Genomic DNA, 24,761 nt, shown 5'->3' with positions numbered 1-24,761 from the left:
GGAACCCGGGACCTACCGCTCATAGGCTTTGCTCCGCTGCTGGGTCTGATAAGGTGGTGAGGAGGAGGTTTCTCCTCCTTCCTTCCATCCACAGTATTGAAAGAGGTGGTGGTTGGTGGGGAGGGGAGTATCCAGGCTCTCCAACAGCAGCACGTGTGTTTGGTAGTGGGTGGCAGTTAAGTGTCCCCTCTTGCCCTATTGTGATGGGCATTTCGAATTATATTTAATTTCCTCTTACATTCCCGTGCGGCTTTCCCGTTATACAGAAGTCAGTTCCTCATGCCTTAAGTTTTGTGGAATGCTCCGATTAAGGAAGGTTGAAGGCCTTTCACCTCTTTCTCTTCCATGGTCTGCATTTCCTTTCTTCGTTCGAAGTGAGGTTATGGTTCCTTCATGTATCTCTCTCTCTCTCTCTCTCTCCCCCCCCCACTCCACGCATACTTTTTTATTTGGGTAGTAATTCCTGACAGATTTCTATACCCCGTGTACTAAAGGTAAACATGTTTTTCAGGAGAAAGATCTATGATGGTGTAGGGCATACTGTATGTAATGTAAGCCTAGGAAGTAATGCAGTCAGGAGCTGGGGTCTAGAAATTGGCATGTAATTGGCTTCCTATACCTTTCACTACTTAAGGGCTTAAGAGTTCTGCTTGTGACTTCTAATAAATTGGTTTAGGTTGGTGTGGTGGTGATGTGCATGCTGTAATACTGTCAGTGTTTACCCTTTTTAAAAATAATAATAATCCAGATCATATTAGCTACTGCCTTTGTGGCCATAGGCATGTTAGTATGGTGATAGTAATAATAAGAGCAAATGATTATTGACTGACTTTTTATTCCTTGAAATGATAACTACAAAAGAAGTTTTGGAACAAATTATTAAATATGTCTGGTGTACTTGTTCCTTGTGGTTCAACAAATTCACACAGTCCCCATAAAACATGCAGTTTTAGGAAATCTTTTGTTCAAGTAACTTCATATATGGTTTGATAGTCAAACACATTATACCAGGTTTTTTAATCATTCTAAACTTCTTGGTTTCTAATCCCCCAAACAGAAGTAACACATGCATCTGTTTAGATATGTTTGACAGTTAGACATACGTATCTATTTTTATTTGTATGCCAACTTTCTTGTATGCCAAAAAAATGAAAGTTTGTTCTAAAAGAGAATTGTCGCTGTATGGTACAGGGGCCATAACGACTGGAACAAGGCATTTATAACTGCGTATTTTTATTGTTATTCTTGGCTTCTTTAAGAGAAAGTATTGTGCGCTAAAAGGTATTGGATCACGTTGTTTAAGTTGGCATCTTTGAGCCATATGTCTTGGTAGAGCCCAATTCATACTGGACTAATTTGTTAGAAGAATAAATACACACAACTTCTGCATTTCTCATGGGTCATAATTGTGAAAAAACCAATGTATCCATTAGCTCATCACTGACTTCTTAAAATGTTGCATGACGTGAGACTTCTCTTAAAGCATATGCCTGCTAAAAATGTAATTTGAAGAATGTATGCAGAGCATCACAATACAAGTTACATCCAAAATATACTACGTAAAGATTTTGTATGCCCCCATCCAGAATTACTTCTGACGCAGGTGCTGTAATGTATAAACAGTAGTACTATAAAGTGTGAACAAGTCTGAGTTACTATCCATAGTTACTGCAGGAGGTAATCAAACTCAGTTGTAGGGTGATGGTCTTATTGACCATTTTCATTCCACTTGCAAATATGTAATGTCCTGCTGGAATGAAGCAATTGTTTATATGGAAAAATAATATAATATATTAATTATTAAATATTTTCAGAATGTACATATGCTCTTCAACTCATGCATATTTCCCAGAAACTCTCACTTGAATGTTTCTTTAGGTAGAAAAGGCAAATGGCCAGCCCTGTTACTTTTCTGGGTTTTTTTTTCCATAGAATCATAGTATTGTAGAGTTGGAAGGGACCATGAGGATCATCTAGTCCAACCCCCTGCAATGCAGTAATCTGTTGCCCAACGTGGCATTCAAACCCACAACCCTGAGATTAAGAGTCTTGTGCCATCCCCCCTTTTTGCAATACACCACAGGGGGGAAGATTGAGGCATAAAGTTGGGATTTGGAGAAGTCATCAAGTATTTCTCTTTTAGAATGTTATGGGAATAGGAAGGTGCTATAGGGAAAGTGAATGCTTTCCTGCCAAGAGAAGGGGTATTTTGAAGAGTAATGTCAACACGAAACCTATTTGCCATAGAATTAGTGCATAAGATATATGGGTAATTCATTCATTTACAGGTATAGGAACAATGTAGGTGCCTCGTTCTGCGAAATAGAAAAGCAGTACTTGGATCAAGCAGTACTTCTCTAGGTAATCTGAACTAATTTGCAGAAAAATACATAGACATAAAACTATGACTCAAGACCATATTGAGTACATCAGTACATATCTTGAATTGTTGACTAACATGATCGAAATGTTTTAATATAATTAATTGGGAAGAACTGCCCAGCTGCTTGCTTAGAAAAACCAATTTTGTTAAAATCTCTCATGTATATGAGAGGTTGATGATATAATGTGCTACTTGATACATTCAGTTGCTGAACAACTTAGCTAGAGCCCTAGTTCATAAGCTTTATTTCAAACTATTTGTTGTGTTCATTAATGGTGGTTTCTTCAGAATGTGGTTGCAGCTTTGAAGTACTAAAAGTAATTAGTTTTGAAAAGATGATGATGATGATGATGATGATGATGATAATAATAATATATGATGATGATGATACTGCATCTTAGGAGTGGGCAGTTGTTATCCAGGCGCTTAGTCTAGGCACAAGAAGCTTCTGATAAGAGGCAGTGGTGTAGGACTGCTATCAGGTCAGCTACTAGCTCACCTATGTGGGTTATTCTATACATGGGCAAATAACTCTGTTAACCCTCTTGTCTCCAGTTTGTATGACACAGTTTGTAACACACTCAAATATGAATAGCAACTGGGTTTTGAGCAGAGTTTCTGACAGTATTCAGCTGCTTATTGACATTTGCCTATTTCATGGCATATTAGTGGGAGTCATGGATTGAGATAGCAGAAGGATGCCAAAATATGGTGTTGTCCACATACTGCATGTGTGCCTAAACAAACCTTTTGCGTTTTTCTTGGCTTCAATTATAGTGAGCTACGAGCAGAGCCAATATTACTGGCCCTTTAGTCCTTGCATGACTCAAAACATAGCCCCTCTCAATTATTAGTTGCCAATGTGACTTCTAAATTTGCAGATTGAGAATATTCCATCCTTGAAATACTGTAGTGTTAATCTGATAAAGCAAAGTTGTCACAATAATCATTGTACATTTAATTTAAACTTTATTTCTGCCCTGTTAGAAGTAATTGTTTGGCTTCTACAAGGAATTTTTCTCATTCTTGAAGGGTTATAATTCTGTGGTAGATCACATGGTTTAGCTGCAGAAGACCCCAGGTTAAATCCTAACGTCTCCAGTAAGAAGGATTTTAAATTTAGGGTTGGGAACGACCTCTGCATGAGCCCTTGGGAGAGGTACTGCCAGTTAAGATGGACAATACTAGGGCTACATAGGCCAATGGTCTGACTTGGTATAAGGCAGTTACAGGTGGGTAGCCGTGTTGGTCTGCCATGTGCATGCACACTTCTGAAGAAGTGTGCATGCACACGAAAGCTCATACCAAGAACAAACTCAGTTGGTCTCTAAGGTGCTACTGGAAAGAAGTTCCTATTTTGTTTTGGTATAAGGCAGCCATAGCTTCATCTGACTCATTGACCTCTTTAATTCATAATACCACCCTTGTTTGATTACAAGCTTTGATATGCCATAGTAAAGAAGAATGATGTGCATTTTATCGATACAATATTTCAACATGCTGCTGTCCAAGCACATAGGATGGCATGTACAGGTGCAGAAAAGGGCAGCAATGGCTACTAGTTGTGATGACTGTATATTCTAGTGTCAGAAGCAGTATGCATCTGAATACTTGGGGACTCTGGGAAAGTGCTATTGTGCTTATATCCTGCTTGTGGGATTCCCATAGATACCTGGTTGGCCGCCGTGGGAACAGAATGCTGGACAAGATAGACCTTTGGTACAATTCAACAGTGCTCATCTTAACATCTTAAGTACAAGTAGCTATGTTTACATGTGGGCTTAAATATATTTATATTTATATTATATTTTTGGCCAAGATGGAAGTCTCCTTCCTGAAGTTTGGAGAGAGTTACAGGGAAGCCAACAGCATTGCAAATACAGTATTTAATATCATTTTTAAAAGAAATGTTTTGAGGAATGCAGGGCTAATGCATTTTAATCATAGCAATAGCATTTCTTATGCAAGGTGGAAGCTGTAAACTGTAAATTGGCTCCTGTTGTAGTGAAGCTTGACTATTAAAAAGAAAAAAAATGCAGGTGTTTTAACTTAGGCATATTGTTATGAGCATGAATTGTATTTGAATTTTCAACAGGCCAAAATGATTTAATTTTTATATATATTCACAGTGAGGGAACGAGAAACCCACCTGATCAAGTGGCTGATCAGACAGCAAGTACTCAATGGAGCTTCCTTCCAGCTCTGGTTTGATTGTAGTAAAACAATCTGAACTGTGTTTAAGATACCAGTTTAGTTTATCCCAGCAGATTTCTTAAATGTCAAGCCTAAACTTCAAATCTTTTGAATTTCTTGGAGGAAAATTGTGGTTTTGTTGTACCCTGTCCATGGTGCTGCAGTGAAGGTGACTTTCTATATTACTAAGCAGGTGTTCCAAACCAATGTGGTCTCCATTTTGTTTGTTGAATTATTGGATCAACAACTATTGAACCAATATTTATTATGCTCCTTGGAGTATACCTGTGAGTGATGGGTTGTAATAAGTAAATTAAGAAGCCTTCATGAAGGATGATGTAATTCCAATGAGAACTTTACCTACATGATTCCTGTTCAACAGTTGCCTTGTTAAACCATGGTAGTTACCGGTAGCTTTAAAATAATTTATTGTATGTGTAGATTGCAGGGATGTGGGTGGCGCTGTGGTCTAAACCACAGAGCCTAGGGCTTGCCGATCAGAAGGTCTGTGGTTCGAATCCCCACGACGGGGCGAACTCCCGTTGTTCGGTCACAGCTCCTGCCCACCTAGCAGTTCGAAAGCATGCAGTGCAAGTAAATAGGTACCATTCCGGTGGGAAGGTAAACGGTGTTTCTGTGCGCTGCTCTGGTTTGCCAGAAGCGGCTTAGTCACGCTGGCCACATGACCCAGAAGCTGACAAACGCCGGCTCCCTCGGCCTATAGAGCGAGGTGAGTGACCTAACAGTCAGGGGTACCTTTACCTTTACCTAGATTGCAGGTGTGTAGTTGTGTTAACCTTTCATAGAGTTCTGAAGAAAACTTGCTAGTTATTTGTGCTCTGCAAGAGTCGCCTAGAAAAATGTCCAGTTTCTGAGCTCTGTGAGCAGTTTCTGAGCTCTGGGCACAGTATTGCACCTAAGAGTCCAGATTAAAACTGCAGAGTGGAAGGAAAGGAGCTTTTTCTGCCTCCAGATACTCTCCGAAGACTGGAGAAGAGACCCTCTTAAGACTATTAGGGGGATGGGCAGTGGAAGGACTAGACCATGTGAAAAATGGACATAATATTTTAGCTGCAGTTCAAGCATTGGAGCAGCCATGCCATCTTGATGAATTGGGCCAGGTTGGCCTCCCCTATGTCATGTTATTTTTCCTGGAAGTCAGGTGGTTCACCCTCCCAGTGACACTTTGTCACCTGACTAGTGATAGAGGTCAGTTTACCTCCTGTCAGCTGTGCATTTCCAAGCAACATACAAGAGTGCATTATGTAATGTTCTGTTAAGATATGCATGCAGGCAACCCCCGATTTGCGCAGGGGTTGCATTCCTGGTCATTGCACGCTTGCCCCAGTTCCACCCTTTTAGTGACATCTTTTATGACATTTGCAGGTTCATTGTGTGTGTGCAATTGCACACATATTGGTCACACCTAAAACGGGGTTACCCGTATACCTTTCATATGCTTAACGTAGTAAATTTAGGTTAGGTTTGAAATAAATCTGTATTATATACCAACTTGAAATTTCCTGAAATTTTCTTTTTATCTGCTATGCAGGTGCTTAGCTTGCACAAACAAAGAGTTTATCAGTTTCATTATATTTCTTCCCGACCCCCTGTTAAGCTTCAGACAGCAAGATAATCTGCACATGAAGGAACAATGACAATCTAAACTCTGAGCTATGTGTAAGGGACTAAAGGCTACACATGGAAAAGTCCAAATTTCTACTCTTTTTTATTTTTGATATATCCAGTGTGATTTACTGCCAGGTTTAACTTTGATCGGAGAAAAACTCAATCAACTGTATCATAAGGTGGCTGTGAGGACAGGGTAAGGGGTGGGAAATCATACTATTCCATTAGTCTTCAGTTCCCAACTCTAGTTTCCTGCCCCCCCCCCCCCGTCTCTTGTCTTCATTGGCTGTCTTTTTCCCTGAAGTCTTGGCTAATTTAAAATGTACTGCACCATAAAGTGCTTAAGCATATCTTTCTGTAAGTTGGTAAATAGTAAAGAAAGTACAGTAAAGAATCAACATTGTGCTAAACTGTTTTATGGAATCTTAGAACAGTATTTACACATAAAATATTATTATTCCAAAACAGAAGTAATTCCTGTTTCTAATGAGAGATCTTGCTTTCTGTTCATGTGCATGGGTATATCAGCGTGCCATGTGCTGTTGTACTAGCAGTGGAGGCAAAAAAAAATCCTTCCAGTAGCACCTTAGAGACCAACTAAGTTTGTTCTTGGTATGAGCTTTCGTGTGCATGCTAAGGTGCTACTGGAAGGAATTTTTTATTTTTTATTTTGTTTTTACTATGGCAGACCAACACGGCTACCTACCTGTAACTAGCAGTGGAGAGAACATGATTAAGGTTTTCTCTTTGGTGAATCATGAGGATAACCCTCCAGTACTCATTAGCTATCTTTGCAGTTATATTACACTGGCTCATTGTGATCTTATAAGAATTTAGTTCTTTGTTCCTCTTAAGAGTCAATGATAATACTGTAGTTTTTTCTCTGCCTTCTACAAGTACGTGATATGTATCATATGCTAGAATAATGAACTTGTGAAAAGAAAGAGTACTAATGCCACTACAAACGCTTTACCTAATGTGTGAAAATGGGCTTTATTTTAAGGAAATGTTGTGAACTACTGGTAGCTCATATCTCCTGACTGAGTCTATTCACTGTTGGGGCTAAGAGTTAAAATGGTAGGATTATTCTGTTGTGAAGTGGAACAGACTCTCACAAGAGGTGACAGACTCTCCTTCCTTGGAGGTTTTAAGCAGAGGTTGGATGGCCATCTGTCATGTATGATTTAATTGAGATTCCTGCATTGCAGCGGGTTGGATTACATGACCCTCAGGGTCCCTTCCATGATTCCATGAATCACATGTTTGCATAGGTTGTACATGAATTGTCTTTTGTCCACTGATTTTATGGGAAACAATATGAAAACTTTATGAAACATTCTTTTCATTCCCCAGAAAAGCTAACATTTGAGTAACTAATAAAAAGTTCCTTCATAATATTACATTTCAAGAAAGCCCTTCCACTTACTATATCAAGAATGAGAAACTGCTTGTAAACTTATTTCAGATAAAGATATAACTGCTGAATGCAAAGAAGAGTAATTGTACAAACTCTTGATTCTTTTCCAGAACTTTTCCAGAACTTAAACTTTAAAGATATGTTTCAAGTTTATATAATCTTACTTATTATCCTTGTAGGATTTTCAAAAACTATAATACCAGCTTCCGTTTTGGTGATGTGTTGGACTAATCTAGGCTGGATTTTAAAACTTCTGATAGAAAACTTGTCTGGGTTTACTGGTTTGTCTTTACACATGTATAAAGCTGTTCACACCAATATATCATTCAGTAGCTGCATATACACAGATGGCTGCAAGTCACCTGTAAAAGAAAAGATTTGCTAGATATTCAGCTGCTGCTACTTGAAGGTGGTACCCTGATGAGAAACTGTATCTAGGAAATTTGATGAAAGAAATACATAAATATATTTACTATTCCAATGCTGTGCTGCTCATGATATTGTTCTTCCACAGCAGTTGTGACTAAATTTGTATTGTTGTATGTTTTGGTTTCACATAAGGAGATGTAACCTGTTGGCATGAGAAACATCTTCAAAAAACGTTCTTATGTTAGGTGTATCCCCAAATGGTAATTATAGAGTAAGCTAGGGCTGCCATATGTCCAGAATTTCCCAGACATAGCCGGGATTCGACCCTTGTAAAAAGCTCAACAACTTTGGCAAGGGGGAAAAAAGCTCAACTATTTTATTTTCACTTTTTGAAATATGACAACCCTAGGGTAAGCAATCAGGGTTTCATTGAGGTTAGGTAAAGACCTTGTTGCATGTATAAATCAACCATTAAGCTCTCTATCTCTCTCACTGGTGTATGGCAAAGGATAAGGCTTCTGAACTTAGAACTGCTTTGCTTCTCTTCATTTTTCTTAAGAATGTGAGCACATACCATATTTTCTGGCGTATAAGACGACTGGGCATATAAGACGACCCCCAACTTTTCCAGTTAAAATATAGAGTTTGAGATATACTCGACCGCAGATTCTCCACCCGGCGTATAAGACAACGCCCAACTTTTGAGAAGATTTTCCTGGATTAAAAAGTAGTCTTATACGCCAGAATATACAGTAAGTAGGACTGACCTACCTTTCTGAGAATCTGCTGAACTGATGTAAGATGACTTGCACATCTGATTTTAACTTCTGGCCAGAGCAGTCCAAAATAGGGCAGAGGGATAACTAAAGGTGAACATGTCACCTGATCAGAATCTTAAGGCATGCAGTGAAAGAGAGGGAGAGTGTTTTTACCTTCTCCCCTGACCAAAGTCCCCCTACTTTTTCTTTAAAGCAATTTTCCTCCTAGTGTATATTTCCCCTCTTTTGGGTGCAGGTCAGGGCAAGGAGAAGGCTTTGGATTCTTCATAACTCCAGATTTGACACACCCCTTCTTTCTTCTACAGAAGTCAGAACTCCAGTGTCAGCAAGGCAGGGGCCACAGAGGTTTAAGAGCTTGTATGGCGTATGAGGTCTCTCTCCACCCTCAGAGAGGGGAGATCCAAAACACTCTGTGGTGCCTTAGATGCCTTCCCAAGGACCATAGCAGTACGTTGTTAATATATTTCCCTGTAATTATTTCAGTTTTGGTATTGCCCATAACAGTGTGTATGTAGTAACATTACATTTGTGAGAACAATAAAAATGATTTTAGTGCAACCATCAAAAATCTTAAATAAAATGTGTGATTGTAACAGTGATTGTGATTACCTTTTGAAGGGTTGTGATGAAATTTATGAATGAGATTACAACACCTGAATGTCACTTTTAAGTACTACACCATGTTTGAATTAAGACCAAAGTTAGAACATTGAGTACATGGTAGTAAATATAGCTTTTAAGTACCGGTATTCTGACTGCTGCTCTAGATCAGGCTTCCTCAACCTCAGCCCTCCAGTTGTTTTTGGCCTACAACTCCCATGATCCCTAGCTAGCAGGACCAGTGGTCTGGGATGATGGGAATTGTAGTCGAGGTTGAGGAAGCCTGCTCTAGATATTTGAAATCTGGCTATATTGCCATAACGAACTCTTGAACTAAGGACTGTTGCGTAGATAGTGGCTTATCTCAAAAATAGTTACCAGTGCAAAAGTGAACAGCAATTTAGGTTCTTAGCTGTTGACAATCTCTCTAGATAACTTGGAAAAATGGGTAAGATGGTAAATCTTATTGGAGTAGCATACAGTATATGTAATTAGCAAGCATAGATGAACTTTTCTGTCATACAGGGCTTCCTCTGTTAGAAATAAGAGACTCTGTGAGAAGGCACAGTGACTGTAATAGCTATAAGAGGCTACATTTTAGAAATTGTGTTTTGTGCTTCTTAACTGTGATTCCACATTATTTTTTCCTGTCCTTCTAAATTGAAAAACCATAACCTCAAAGCCTCTTGACATAGTTAAAGTGGTCCAGTAAATTCTCAGCCTTCTAATAATCTTAGTTGTCCTTTTCTGTACCTCCTTAAGTTTCACAATATCCTTTTGAGGTGCATTGATTATATCTATACACAGAATTCTAAATGTGGCCAATTTACAGACTGATATAATAGCCTTATGCTAATAGCATTATGTTAATTGCTGTGCTCAGTCTCATGTGATAGGATTTGGCTTTTTCTGCATAAGTGTGGAGCTGACTTTTTCAGCCCAGTGCTTCCTACGTAAATTCTTAATCAAACCTGCCAAAGTTTATCTATTTGAAGAATAAAGAACTTTTCTAAATAAAAAGTTACTAGTCAGTAAAACTAGCGTATTTTGATTTTCAGCAGGTTTTGCCTCATTGCTTTCAAGCTCTGGGCTTTCACTGATTTTTGTCCAGACAACTTTGAAACTGTTAAATTGTTTCATCCTGAGTGACTAGGTACAGTCATACATCGTGTTACGTACGCTGTAGAATGTGTACGTTCGGGTTACGCACTGCGGCGGCCCACACGCGGCGGGAGCCAGTGTGGTGTAGTGCTTAAGAGTGGTAGACTCATAATCTGGGGAACTGGGTTCGCGTCTTTGCTCCTCCACATGCAGCTGCTGGGTGACCTTGGGCTAGTCACACTTCTTTGAAGTCTCTCAGCCCCACTCACCTCACAGAGTTTGTTGTGGTGGAGGAAGGGAAAGGAGAATGTTAGCCGCTTTGAGACTCCTTCGGGTAGTGAAAAGCGGGATATCAAATCCAAACTCTTCTTCTTCAGTAGTAACGGAACACGTTACTTCTGGGCTTGGTGGTTCGCGCATGCACAGACGTGTCAAATGACACCACACACATGTGCAGAAGCGTCGAATCACAGCGCGCACATGCGCAGACGCGGCGCTTCATGATACGGACGTCACGGGTTATGAACGGGGCTCCGGAATGCATCCCGTTCGTAACCAGAGGTACCGCTGTATTTACTTCTTGGATCTAGTAACAGGTGCGAACTGAAGGCTTGCCTTATGGAGCGTTAGACCAGTGGTTCATCTAGTTCAGTATTGTCAACACTGAATGATAGAAGCTCCTGAGAGTTTCAGACAGAAATATTTCTCACCCCTCCTTCGACTTACCATGGATTGAACTGGGACTTTTTGTACCAAAAGCATTTGCTGCACCACTTTCCTTAACTGTTAAGTAGTGCCCATGATAGTTCTCTCCTATGAATATGTTGGATGCAAGCATGCAGCAAAATGTACACCTGTGTGATGGTTACATGACAACCTATGTGTGGGGGTTTTATATTGTAGTGCATTCCATACAGAGGCTCTCATCTGCATCTTTTTCTGTATCTAACCCATGCTAACTTCTAGCTCTCCTGTTTCTGTTGTTCAACTTAGTTTTATCTTATTTGTGAACTGTCCATTCCTGAAACCAATGTTCAAGTCTGACTATAGGCCTAGCATATGATTTTATATAGCTGCAGCAGAGCTTTCCAGACTTTTCATGTTGGTGACACACTTTTTAGGCATGCATCATTTTGTGACACAGTAATTCAGTTTTACTAGCAAACCGGAGGTTAAACTACCGTAACCACTTTCCAGTCCCGGAAGGAGTGTGGGGAGTGTTCGTGTGACACACCTACACACTGCAGCCAACACACTAATGTGTCGCGACACAGTTTGGAAAGCTGACCTCCAGTAACACTGTGTGATCATAATTCTATGTACATTTATGTACTCTTTTGTTAATGATGCTACAATTTTAGAAAAAGTGGTTGGAAACAGTGAAGCCTGACAAGCTTCCTTTTTTGAACTGATCCTTCCTTCATGTTGGAGTGCTTAATTTCCTTCTCAGTATTAACTCTTGACAAGGTTTTAACTTCGTTGGATTAATTTAGGAAGCGTGCAGTTTTCTTTATTTGATATCTGAACCTTCTAGGGCACTCTTCGCTCATGTTCTCAAGCTTATTTTTCCAACCACAAAAACCGAAACTTGGAAATGGGGGGGGGGGGTTAAGCAGGAGAGACTACACAAAAAACACCTCTGCATAGGAAGTATGAAATCCACATAGACTGTCATCTGATTACATATTTGCCTTTGGCTGCACATAAATGTAGAACTTGCAAAAGGGTGATGAACACATTTATAGAAAAGTACATTCACAAGTAGCACTCATCAGCTGGGACTGTGGACTTGCTAGTTTCAAGAAATAAATCCCTAGTCACTCAGGATGCAATATTTTAAATGGTTTCTAGCCTTGTGTGGTTCATGTATCAGTAAAACTATGGTAGCTCGATATTTTCTAGACTCCTGGGCAGCACAGAAGTACTCATAGGCAGTGTGTGGACCCCGTGTCCATTCTCTGTGGTATAGATACAACAATATGATGCTTCAGAGTTACAAAATAGAACTGTAAATCTGGGTGGTAAGTTTTTTCTGTGGAGAAGGGCCATAGCTCAGCTGCAGAGTATCTGCTTTGCATGCAAAAGGTCCTAGGTCCAGCCCCTGCATCTCTTAAGTAGAGTTGAGAGAGGTCCCACCTTAAATTCTGAGGAGCTGTATATTTAATGAAGGCACATATATTTTGCATAGTTACACATCATGCAAATGTGTTCATGCTGTGACTGCTGAGTTAATGAAGTTTGTAATAGAAGATGTTTGCTGTATAAAAAGCAGTTACTTAACAGGGTGCCAAAAATAGTATCTGGGGAGTAAACTGAGGAAAGTCTTGCTAAAGTGTCCAGTTTCATTTAGAAGAGACTTATAGGCTCACCAGGACTAATATATGGGCCTGCATTATATGTCCATGGATGTTAAAAGGATGCAAACTGTAGTAATGAATAGGTATAAGCTGTGGTTGACTTCTGCAGATTGGAGCCCTAAAAAATCTGCAGAATTTCTAGGTGATAACAATAGTTTAGGGCATCGACCAAGGAGACCTGAGTTCACATTCCTGTTGATTCGTGACACTCATTGGATGACCCAGACTAATATTGTTTCATCCACTTACCTTGCAAGGTGGTTGTACATGAGATAGCTCCCATTTAGCTGCTTTGAGATTCTCTGGGAAGAAGAGGATACAAATTCAAAAAGAAAAGTACAATAAAGTATTTCCAAATTTTCTGTTTTGGATCTAGTTCATATACAGTACTTATGTGTGGTGGTGAGAAGCTCAGCAATTGGTTAATTCATTCTAAAGCACTTTCAGATTGCTTCAGATACATTTTATGCAGGACACTCCAAACTCTTATGCCAGTGGTTTTCAACCAGTGTGCCGTGGCACCCTAGGGTGCCTTGAATGATGGTCAGGGGTGCCGCGGGCAACACTGGACTCTGCCCCCCTTTCTTTCCCTCACTCCTCTGATGCTCTCTCACATCTCTGCCTCCCAAAGGCTTGCACGGCTTTTCATTGCAGCAGCCCTGGCTACAAGTTCCACAGGTGAATGGTGCCTCTGGGGCTGGCCAGGGTGCTGGTTGCCAGGAGCTGAGCTGGCCTCTGAGTAAGCAAGTGGGCAAGGGAGCCCAGCCAGCCTGTCCACCAGCCCTTGCTGTTGGAATGGACGTACAAGTGGGAGGCCAGGTAGGCAGGTAGGTAGGTAGGTGGTGCACTGGCCTTTCTTGTGCTTGCTGTGTGCAAGGCCTGCCTGGGAGCTGAGTTCCTGCCACTGAAGGGGAGTCTTGCCACCATGCAGGCCTGGCAGTGCCCACTGCTGCCACTGCTGACTCTCAAGGTAAGGTGCTGGCTTCACATTCACCTTTCACCAGTCTCCATTGGGGCACTAAAGCTGGGAGCATCCTTTTTCCCAGGCCCCTGTGGGGCAGTGTGGGGAGGCACCTCTCTTTGGGGTGGGTGGGGGGCAGCTCACAGACCAGGGGTGGTGACAGCGGCTGCCCGGAGGACTCCTAAGGAGAGGGGAGGGAAGGCTGAGGGAACACTCCACAAGGGAGGGTGTTCAAAAAAGGATGAGAGGCTGCCAGCTCTGCAGGCAAGGGGTGACATAACTGGGCTCCTGAACCCCACAGTGGTGCTGCAGAAAGAATTTAGTTGGTCAAGGGAGCCTTGGACTCAAAAAGGTTGAAAACCTCTGTCTTCTGCTGTCAATGTAACTCCACTGAAATTCAGTAAGAATTTCTAAGTGTGTTTGCTGACACCTACACCCCATTCTCTAGATTAGAATCTGATTGTATTTGCCCATTGTGGGACAAGCAGGGCAAACTAGAAGACAGGATGTTCAGATATCATTTGTGCTGTTAATTACAAATCTTGAACTGCATTATGATAAGCAAAACTATTTCTCTCAATTTGTTCCAAACAAATCGTGAACTTTGTTAAACACTTGGACCAATCAGTCTTTTACATGTATAGAAAATCCCAGCTATAGTTTCTCAATATAGTACCTAAGGTTACTTTTAGCACACCAGTTCATGTTAAATTCTAAATAATATCTGCTTCTGGGCACCAAGATAATTGTGCTATTATCTTGTAGTTCCTAGATGTTTGTGTTTGTATTCGTGGCCTAGTGCTACCTATTGTTGTAGAAGTCACTGTTCTTGTGCTCCATTTTTTTTTCTGCAACCAGTAGCGGCAGCTTGCTGATGTTTGTAAAAGCTTTTTGATTTAGTTCTTCATCTTGTCAAATTGATGGGAGCCACTGGAAATTGAGCAAGTGTTTGAGGAAAAAAACATTGAGGAGGTCGTTTGGGATAATCATACTGAGAATATCAATGCTTTTCTGAATCAATTCAAGAATTGTTTGCTTCAGTACTGCAAATGGTGCACTGCTTAGATGAACACTGTTTACATGGGCTGGCATGGATGGTGGTGCTGAGCTGATTTTATGTGTTTGAGGGACCCCTGGCACTTGGTGAATAAAATGTAAAACTTCTCTAACTCTGCCTGAGCAATGTTTGCCAAAGAATCAAATGCAGGGAAGCTTCTTTCTGAAGGTCAGATTGCCTCCAAGATAATGTTGGTACACGGGGTGCATGCTGGTAGTGGGTGGGGCAAGAGTCAGGGCACCCCTTTTCTTCCTTTCTGTCACACCAATTTTCTCGTGTTATTCCTTTCCTTTCCTTTCCTTTCCTTTCCTTTCCTTTCCATCTATATTATATTAAACCGAAGGCTGCAGATTTGACTGCTGTTGATTTAGTTGATCACCGAACAGACTGCTGCAGGCCAGTTTCTATCACAGTAATTATACTGGAGAGCTTGCATACAACCTCTACATACCGTTGTGATTTCTAAGATACAGAATATGCTCATGTGTTATAAATCCAAGGACATGTTGAGGTTTTTCTTGATGCCAGCCCTTGGCTGTGGAATTTCATTCCCCTCAATTGAATACTGGTTGGCTATTGGTTCATTTTTAAGTGTGGTAAATGTCTTCATCACATATTGAGGGTTGGGGGGAGGGCTACAAACCCCAAAGCGTATAAGAATGCTTTCTGTGAATCATGTAAGAACAACAAAGATTTGAAGAAATTTTCACTTTGGCTGTTTACTTGGAGGACTTCATTGCACTGTTATACAACAAAGGGTTGTAAAATAATTTGAGATGTTTGCTTAAATGACAGTGGGAAACTAAAGGGTTAGATGCCACTCTTTTTCACAGTTCATTGAGAGTGGAAAACTTTGTGGGTTAATACCGCTTGAAAACTAAGTTGGGGGCTGGAAAATATTTTAAGCAAAAGCAATGAAAAAACCAAGCTTATAAACTGCTTTTTGATTAAGAGAGAATTAATTGGTTATGCTCCAATGTAGCCCAAATAGTAATGCATTCATATTTTTTCTTTTCCAGATCTTCAAGTATCTTCATTTTAGTTTTCTGTGCTATTCCTCCCTTAAGTTATTATATACTTTTTTGCTGCTGTGCGAAAACAGAGATGTCTCGCAGCCCAGATGTGAAGGAAGACCCTGTGGAATGCCCCCTTTGTATGGAGCCTCTTGAGATTGATGACATAAACTTCTTCCCTTGCACCTGTGGTTACCAGATCTGTCGCTTCTGTTGGCATCGTATTCGCACTGATGAGAATGGGCTTTGCCCTGCTTGCAGAAAGGTATATTAAGCTCATTAGAATAAATGTGGTTATGTAATAAGGTTCACCAACATGAAATGTTGCTTCAAACGTGATGTATCTTGTCCCCTAAGACTTTATCTTGCGGTTCACTGTCAAATCAGGGAGGAATATGGAGTCCCTTTAAGTGAAATATTGATCTTTGTTTGACTTTTGAGTTCTATACTTTACACAAAGTATTCTCCTGAAGTCATATGAATTGTCGGAAGTCAAGTACCACTGTAAACTTCAGTTTAGTGGTACATATATCATAGGGCAATACAGTATCCTCCACTTCTTCCAGCCACAGCTGTTTCCAGTCGTCTCCTCTGAAATCTGCAACAAGTGTCTTGGTTGGCAGGGCAAGTGGGAATAGTGTGGTCAGCCAGATGGAATGACTCCCCCCATCCCCCGTCATAGGACCTGTTATCAGAGCAACAGGCAAAAAGTGAAGCAGGTTTCTGTGTGTACATCTCTCCACCCAGAGAAGTAAGATACATTGTCACTGTTCAAGGACACATTCTAGCCAAGCAAAAGAGCTGGAGAAGAATATGGAGTAGGGCCAGTGAAGGGTGTCTGAGTCCTGATCGCCAGATTAGAGAAGCCTGGAAGGTGGCATTTGGCCTCTGGACCTGAGGCTTCCCACCTATGGTTTTCTTGATATGGTCAAGGGATCAGGGGCTTTTCTCCTTTGATGGAGCACATGGGATGGGCATTTGCCAACATAACTGGGGCACTTTAAATGTGTAAAATGCAATTCCCACACTACTTGTGCTGGTATACTTGGGGTATCCAGTTAAATGATGCTTAGAGTACATCCATTGAAATCAACTAAAGTTAATTTATTTCAGTGGGTCTAGGTAAGACTTAGCCATGTGCCACCCTAAAACTGTTTTCAGTTTAACTTCTTTAAATGAACAGATGTGTTTTGGTTATTGCATCATCTCTATCTTTCTTTTTTCTTAATTTGCACCTTTTCTGTAATGTGATGAGGTGTTTGAAATCTGTAGATCCTCATAAAGTACTTCACTAGGACATTAGTTTTGAATGCTTCTGATGACCCAGCTGTTTGAACTCATTGACCTGCTAAAGTAGGTCACATTTCATGTGCCAGTGGTGGTTAAAGGGAGGCATGTTTAAAAAAACCTGAATGTTGCATTGCATGAGATTTAGGCAGCAGCAGGCAACATTTAGATATAGTAGTGTATAAATTCAAATGACAGACATTTGGGCAAGAACCACGTGAGATTAAGTAGATCTGTGTCCTGTCCTGTCCCCCACTTGTTGCCACCAGTTGAATTTCCCATATTAAAATAATCTTAAATCCAAGTTTTAGATTGAGCTGCAAGCCACAACATCCATAGTACTGTCAACATTGTTCCTTTTTGTTGTCTATGTTTGTTTTGTTCCTTTTAGACTGCGAGTTACTGCTTGAAATGGGGCAATCTGCTTGGTGCACTCTTTCTGCCTTCATGCCTTAAAGAGCTATTGGCTCTCTCTAAGGCTTTACAGGAGGCAAAAACATGCATGCGCAAGGTTCCCATGGTGGCTTCTTTCTTGGCTATGTTTCCACTTTCTACATCCATTACATTTCGAATGGCAAAATCTCATGGAATCACTACTAGGTCCACAGGCAACTGGTTACGTACTAAATTTAGAAATCTGTTTCCCCCTTTAATGTTCCTTTCTTTGAAACAAAATGCAAGAAAAGAACATGCTTGTTTTATTTCCAAATATTTGCTGTGTGTACCTGCAATATTAGAAAGCTGATAAAAGGCCCTATACTGTACAGTAGTTTGGTATATATATATATATACACACACACACACACACACACACACACACACACCGTATATACCCGAGTATAAGTCGACCCAAATATAAGCCGAGGCACCTAATTTCCCTACAAAAACCTGGGAAAGCTTATTGACTCAAGTATAAGCCGGTTCACCTTTGCCGCTGTGGTAGAGGAGGAGGAACGAGCAGCCCGAAAGCAGCCCTTTAGGCTGCTCCTTCCTCTTCCTCCTTTGCTGCTGTGGAGCTCACCCCGTCGCAGGGTTTCGAACCGCCATTCTTCTGATCAGCACAAAAAATGTGCTGAAAAACTAGGCTTATACTCAAGTATATATGGTATATATATATATATATAGACAGAGAGCGCTGAACAATTTTTAACATTGCTAAGGCTGCCATGCTACACACACTTGCCGGGGATTAAGTCCAATTGAATTTAATGAGTCTTCCTTCTGAATAGACATATGTAATTGCACTATAAATGATACTTTGGCCTTGGTCACATGTTGCTTGCCATTATTTAAGAAAGTTACTTTAGCTTAGCATTAATTGAAAGAGCTGATATTTTCTCAGGAAGAAAAGACCCACTTCTTACATCACTCCTTTAAGCTTTGGATTTTTAAAATGTTTTTTTAAAAAGGTATTAATCAGCATGGTATTGTCATATATTGTGGTTTAGTGACAAGTTACTGTTAGTGTTTTATCATGACACTCATACTCATATAATATCAACCATTATATTTTCAGATGCCTGCTTTGAAACAAGTTTACACCTGTCACCATACTCTGTGTTTTCTGTATTCTATAAAAATGCACCAAGCTTCTCACAATGAGAAGACAGGTAATGGCAGCCTATCTACCATTACCTTTATCTGCTGCTACACAATTCAAGGGAGGAAATGTCAGCCATCTTTGCAAAGGATGATATCAAAGTTTAAGAAGCCTCACTGGCAGAAAGTGCACACCTATTCCTTGGTGGGCTCAGATTAATTTGAAACCATTGCTTGTTTCTATATCATTCATATAGCTTCTATTGCAGTGGGCTTGAGGTTTGCAGGAAATGTGATGTGGAAATTATTAATCAAGGCTTACCCACTTTTCTTTTTATTAGCCATATCCAGAAGACCCAGCAGTGTATAAACCACTCTCCCAAGAAGAGCTGCAAAGGATAAAAAATGAAAAGAAACAGAAGCAGAATGAGAGAAAACAGAAGATATCAGAGAATCGTAAGCATCTGGCCAGTGTACGGGTTGTACAGAAGAATCTTGTATTCGTAGTAGGGTTATCCCAACGCCTAGCAGATCCAGAGGTAAGCAGCTGCCAGAAATCTGAACTTCCTATAGAATAAGTGCATCCTGAACTTTTGCTGCAGTTATTATAGTTGCCAAATAAATTCCTACTCAAATTAGTTGATTCTTCTGGGCTTTTCAGTGGTGTTCAATACCACCAACCCAGGGCTGCGGACCCATAAAATGATTCCGGTTGAATTCTGTTATATCCCATGGTCGTGAGTCTGGGAATCCTGGTTGAAAAGTCATCAATACGCTGATGATACTCAGCACACACACTCTTTTTCATCAGACCCTAGGGAGACAGTGGACACTAAACTGATGTCTTGAGGGAGCAGTGTTTCATTGAATATGCAATAACAATCCTAATAAGATAGAAATATTGTTGATTGTGAGAACCAGTGGATCTGGAGTTATTTGTACAGCCTGCTTTGGATGGGGTTGCATTTGCTCTGAAAATGGAGGCTCTCGGCTTTGATGTGTTCTTTGATCTGGAACAGCTTCTGGATGCTGGGCTGGGACCACTTGCTGATACACTAAGCTGCACTTACTTGCAGAAGACAATTCTGGCCATGGTAATTCATTCTGAAGCCTGCTAAAGCATCAACTTTGATAGCATGACTTTACATGGGGCTGCTCTTAAAAGCTTTCAGAAATTTTGTTTGGTGAGAACACTATGACCAGACTATCTTAAACTGGTCAGTGAAACATATTACTATGTTGATGCGCAATCTGCAGAAGTGCTAACAGGATTTTCTGGGCCCGGTACCTCTGATCTACTCACAAAAGAGGACATTTGCATATTCAAATCTTTGTGCCCTTTTGCTGATAGCTATGCAATGAATTGTTAATTAATGCTTGCACCATAGATCCTGCACAGCAGGAGACATGCCCAATTCCTTCAAATTTTGAACTCACCATGGTTTTCTTTAAAATTCACCTACACTTACTGTGTAGTAGTATTTGCAGAAAATAACTTCTGGGGACTACCTGATCTCAGAAAAACCCACTATAGGAAAGATGCATTCTGGTTGATAAGAAAAAAGGGTATACTACAGAGGTTCCAAGTGCTACAAAATGAGATGGAATCAGGAAAAGTGCACCAAAGGGGAGGGGAAAACAAAAGCTCTTTAGGATCCCAGGAATTTCTTTCTCTTGATGCTCACAAAGCTCACTCTTCAACCACAGTTCTGTCTTTATTCATTGGTTAAAAAACAATTAAACACAGGAGCAGACAGCCTAGCACATCTCATAATAATTGCTTAGTAGGTATCTGAACATCTTGCTTTATAAGTTTATTTCTAGGAGGGCTAGATTTTTAAAATGAAAGCTCATAGTCTGGGGTCCCTGCTGGCAGTGGGCCTGTTAAATTGGTACCCTCTTGGCAGGTCTTTCAATCTCCACTTGGAATTTTATGTGATTTATGAACTGAAGGCCGTTAGAAGAACTCGTTATAATACAGTGTTGTTAGACTTCGGGAGAGAGAGAAGTTATCTGCCACTAATTGAAGGAAATATGGTATGTGCTCAGTACCAGTTGCGTGCCTGGGTGGAGACTGCTGCTCCTCCAGTTGACAGCCTGAGACCAATGTTTTGTATAGTTCATTTGTAACTGCTTAGCAATTTTCCATTGCTTTCTTTGGTTAAAAGATTTTTCAAAGTGAGCAAAAATAGTTAGACATTCATTAGTAGTCTGAGTTTTGTCTGAGCTGCTTCTTAATATTGCTTTTATATTGGTAAACTTAATCTTCCAAACAGGTTTTGAAAAGGCCAGAATATTTTGGGAAATTTGGTAAAATACACAAAGTTGTAATCAACAACAGCACATCATATGCAGGCTCACAGGTAAGATACTGATTTCCCCTTGACCTAGGCAAAAGGTGGGTGTTCAGCTGGAGTTCCAACAGTTTCAGTGGCATATGAACAACTCATTGTTGACATACTTGGGTCAAAAACATTCCATACAGGAACATTTCAGCAGCTCAATTTTTGTCTGTATATACTAATAACCAGAATCAGATTAATTCTACAACATAGAATACCCAGCAGTAAGGTGTAAAGTGTCCCTGAATTTGTACAATTAGAATGTAATTTCAGTTAAGGGTAGCCTATGAATATATTCCCCTGCAAACATGTGTCCAAATCTTTTCATTTGTTCTGTCTGGAATGTAGCCGCCTCATTATTGCCTCCCTGTACATCCCTGTTCAGGAGTGTAGTTGCATTCTAACTTGGAGCATCCCATGATTTACTATAGCTGCTTTTCTGGTGCAGAAGCTGATAATACTCGAAATATGTTATAGTTTTTCACTAATAGAAAGATTGTATTGACTTTTTGGTGTCCATTGTACCTTGGTGAAGATTTTTTAATTATACCCTAATTGGTTGATATGCTAATGTCATACTAATGAAAAAATTAATTCCTATCTCAAAGTATATGTTACTTTTTCATTCAAGTTTGTTAGTAGGAAAGGAATATGTTACTTGGAATACTTAAGCTTCAAAATACTTTAACTTCAAAATGGGTAGAGAAGCAAAGAGCAGGCAAAAAGTTAACATAATTGTAAAGAAAGAAGGGAATCCAAATGCATGGTAAGGATTTTAGAGTAAAGCTGTTGTGGCCTCGTTGCTATGAATATCAGTGTACAGAGTTGGGAAACCATCAATTCAAACCTAACTTCAGCAAGCCCAACCTTGTATAGTATATAGTTGCTTCAATCTACTGATTTTACTCATATGTTCTGAAGAAAGGAACATAGTTTCCTCGCTCCGAAGCAAGGAACATACGGTAGTTTTTGTTTTTTAAATGTAGGTTTTGCATTCCTGTTGTAGCAGACATTGCCTTTGTGTTTGTTTTATGCATAGGAGTGCCTCTTAAAATGGCGCTTGCCAGGTGGAGTATTTAGAAGTACTTCTATGACAAAATGTGTTTTAGATTTGCTGTCCGATTAATCACATGCACTTCTGTAATCTGTTTAAACTGATTATTCAAATATTGCAGTAATAATTACTACTGCACTTTTGCAAATGAATCCTTTGCTGAGGGCTTCTTATGTATGAAGTACTTCAGATTTTTGTGAAGTTCAGTGTTGCATTATAGGATGACTAATAAACTGACCTATGCACATACACTTTTTTTTAAATTATCTAGGGTCCAAGTGCAAGTGCATATGTAACTTACATCCGGTCAGAAGATGCACTCAGAGCCATACAGTGTGTCAATAATGTGGTAGTAGATGGAAGAACACTTAAGGTAATATGAATATTTGTATGTAACTATAACTATGAATGTATGTGTTTGTAACTATATAAGAATAAGGTTTGTGTGTGTGTGTGAGAGAGAGAGAGAGAGAGAGAGAGAGAATGGCAAATGTCTGTCAGTACATGTAACTGAGCACCATGATACCAGAAACTGGATTCTAAAACAGGCTTACTTCTAAAGTATATAGTTTGTTGTCCTTTATAGTTAATGTCTCGGTTTTCTCCCCAGGCGTCTTTAGGTACCACAAAATATTGCAGTTACTTTTTGAAGAATATGCAGTGTCCTAAACCAGACTGTATGTATCTACATGAATTAGGGGATGAAGCAGCCAGTTTCACAAAAGAAGAGATGCAGGTATGTGTGTTGCAACCTATACCATGAAATATTACTCTAAATGCCTCATATTTCTGATCCGAGCCAGTAAATCAGAATTGAAACTACAGTTTCGATTTCAGAATGTGGTTTAGAGAAACCACGATCGAAGTATTTAAGCCAACACATGAGGAGAGTGGGAAGCATGCATACATGCATCATTTTATCTGTATGCCACCTTTTCATAGTTAAAACAATGCTCGGGGGGCTTTCAACGTGAAAACAATTACATAATTACAAATATAACAAAAGTAGTCATAAACAGTAAATAAAACATACCAGAAAGTGCACAACCAAATAAAACAATTTCCACATTAAATCATAATAAGATCTAAAAATAAAGATACAAAAATTAATATCAACAAGAGCAACAACAACACACATACACACACCATTCTCCAACCTAAGGGTCTGTTCAGCAGCTCCAGCTTTTGTAACGAGTCAGTCAGGGCCCCAGGTTCCCAGGCCAGGTGGAAAAGGCCTGCAGTGCAGGAAGCAGGTCTTCCAGGTCTCACTGTTAAGATGGTCCCTGGTTGACCATGGCAGCCTGACACTTGTTCAGCCAGGATATTTATGTCCAAACTGGCTTGACTGTCTTCTCTGCTCCTTCTTATTGAAATGGAGATAATGCCCACAGTTGGATTGAGATGAAATATAAAGACTTTGAAGCATTCTTGCTGCAGATTTGAAGTTCTATAAACTGAGCTGGGAATTAAAGGTAGCAGTTATGTATTATATAAATATAATATAATAGTAAATCTCCTACATGATAATCTAAAGGCGATGGACAATAAAAACAACAAATTAAAAACACAAAAAACCCTACATGTAAAAGAATACTGAAAGCAGTAAAAATTAGAAACTCATGGCTGAGATTCATTTATCCATCTGGATAAATTAACAAAAAACTCTGCAGTAGTTATCAAAAGTGCAGATAGTGGGTGCTTGTTGTACCTCAACAGGAATGCTATTCTGCAGAACAAGAGCCAGAACTCCGAATTCAGATCAACCCCAAGAAGTATGGGCAGTGGTCAGTGATGATGGGAAATGTGGCCCCCAAGTTCCCTCTCCTTCCTTTAACGTACCACTCTGCGCCTTCTGAGCAGGTTACCTAAGAAACTGAAATGCGCATTGTGGGGTACATCTATGAAATGTGACCATTACTGTGAATTATTCTGAGGTTACCTTTCACTGAAATTAGAAAGGTCTTTTCCAGCTTACAATAAACTCCCTTACGCAGCTGTGAATTTACATTCTTACAAAAGAGGCCAAAATTGTTGTCATAGTCTTGTGATTTGGTGGGATGTGGACTGGGCTAGCTTAAAATAACCAAGCTTCTCTTATTTGAGCACGAGAAATGAAATTTTGATGTAAAGAAGATTTCACTGCAAATTACCAGGTTGACAGAGTTGCATTATTTTATAACTTTTTTTCCACCCCAGGCTGGTAAGCATCAAGAATATGAACAGAAGTTACTCCAGGAATTATACAAGTTAAACCCCAACTTCCTCCAGCTGTCTTCAAATGCAGTTGACAAGAACAAGAACAAAGTGACATCACTACAGAGGTATGATGTGTAAGTAAAGGTTCTCTGTGTGTGCTCTTTAGTTTTCATCAAACCTCCCCCTTTAACCCTCTTTCTCAGCACTCTGCTTCACTGCCTTACTGCTTAAGCCAGCATACCTGACATCTTACTTCCTTTGCATCATTATACAGATGTATGCAGCATTTTCAAACAACTGTGCATGCATTTAGTTAAATGAAATCCGCTTTTATCACACATATGAACATGGGGGGGGGGACCACACACCTCAGCACTTATGCCTACATTGATAGGATTTTTGGATGCAATCTGAGTTTTAAGCAGATGTTCGCATTAGTGCATCATTTACAACTGTAAAATAGTATGGTTTGGTGTGAAATAGC

General features: G+C 39.9%; 1 protein-coding gene across 7 annotated transcripts in view; it reads left to right on the top strand.

Moving 5' to 3' along the window:
- The window catches only part of CNOT4 (CCR4-NOT transcription complex subunit 4), a 54,485-nt gene that overhangs the window by 708 nt on the left and 29,016 nt on the right, over nt 1-24,761 (top strand). For 4 of the 7 annotated variants that reach the window (XM_033161445.1, XM_033161443.1, XM_033161448.1 and 1 more), the window contains exons 2-7: nt 15,866-16,124; nt 19,027-19,224; nt 20,962-21,048; nt 22,353-22,454; nt 22,692-22,817; nt 24,278-24,411. In XM_033161445.1, the coding sequence (XP_033017336.1) occupies nt 15,951-16,124; nt 19,027-19,224; nt 20,962-21,048; nt 22,353-22,454; nt 22,692-22,817; nt 24,278-24,411 (821 nt within the window). In that variant the 5' untranslated portion in view covers nt 15,866-15,950. The remainder of the gene's footprint in view (nt 1-15,865; nt 16,125-19,026; nt 19,225-20,961; nt 21,049-22,352; nt 22,455-22,691; nt 22,818-24,277; nt 24,412-24,761) is intronic. The other 3 variants (XM_033161446.1, XM_033161444.1, XM_033161449.1) reach the window with 1 other exon arrangement.

Source organism: Lacerta agilis, chromosome 10 (genome assembly GCF_009819535.1).
Source record: "Lacerta agilis isolate rLacAgi1 chromosome 10, rLacAgi1.pri, whole genome shotgun sequence".
Taxonomy (NCBI): Eukaryota; Metazoa; Chordata; class Lepidosauria; order Squamata; family Lacertidae; genus Lacerta; species Lacerta agilis.
Note: the sequence above shows the minus strand (reverse complement) of the source record. Positions and strands in the feature narration are given on the sequence as shown.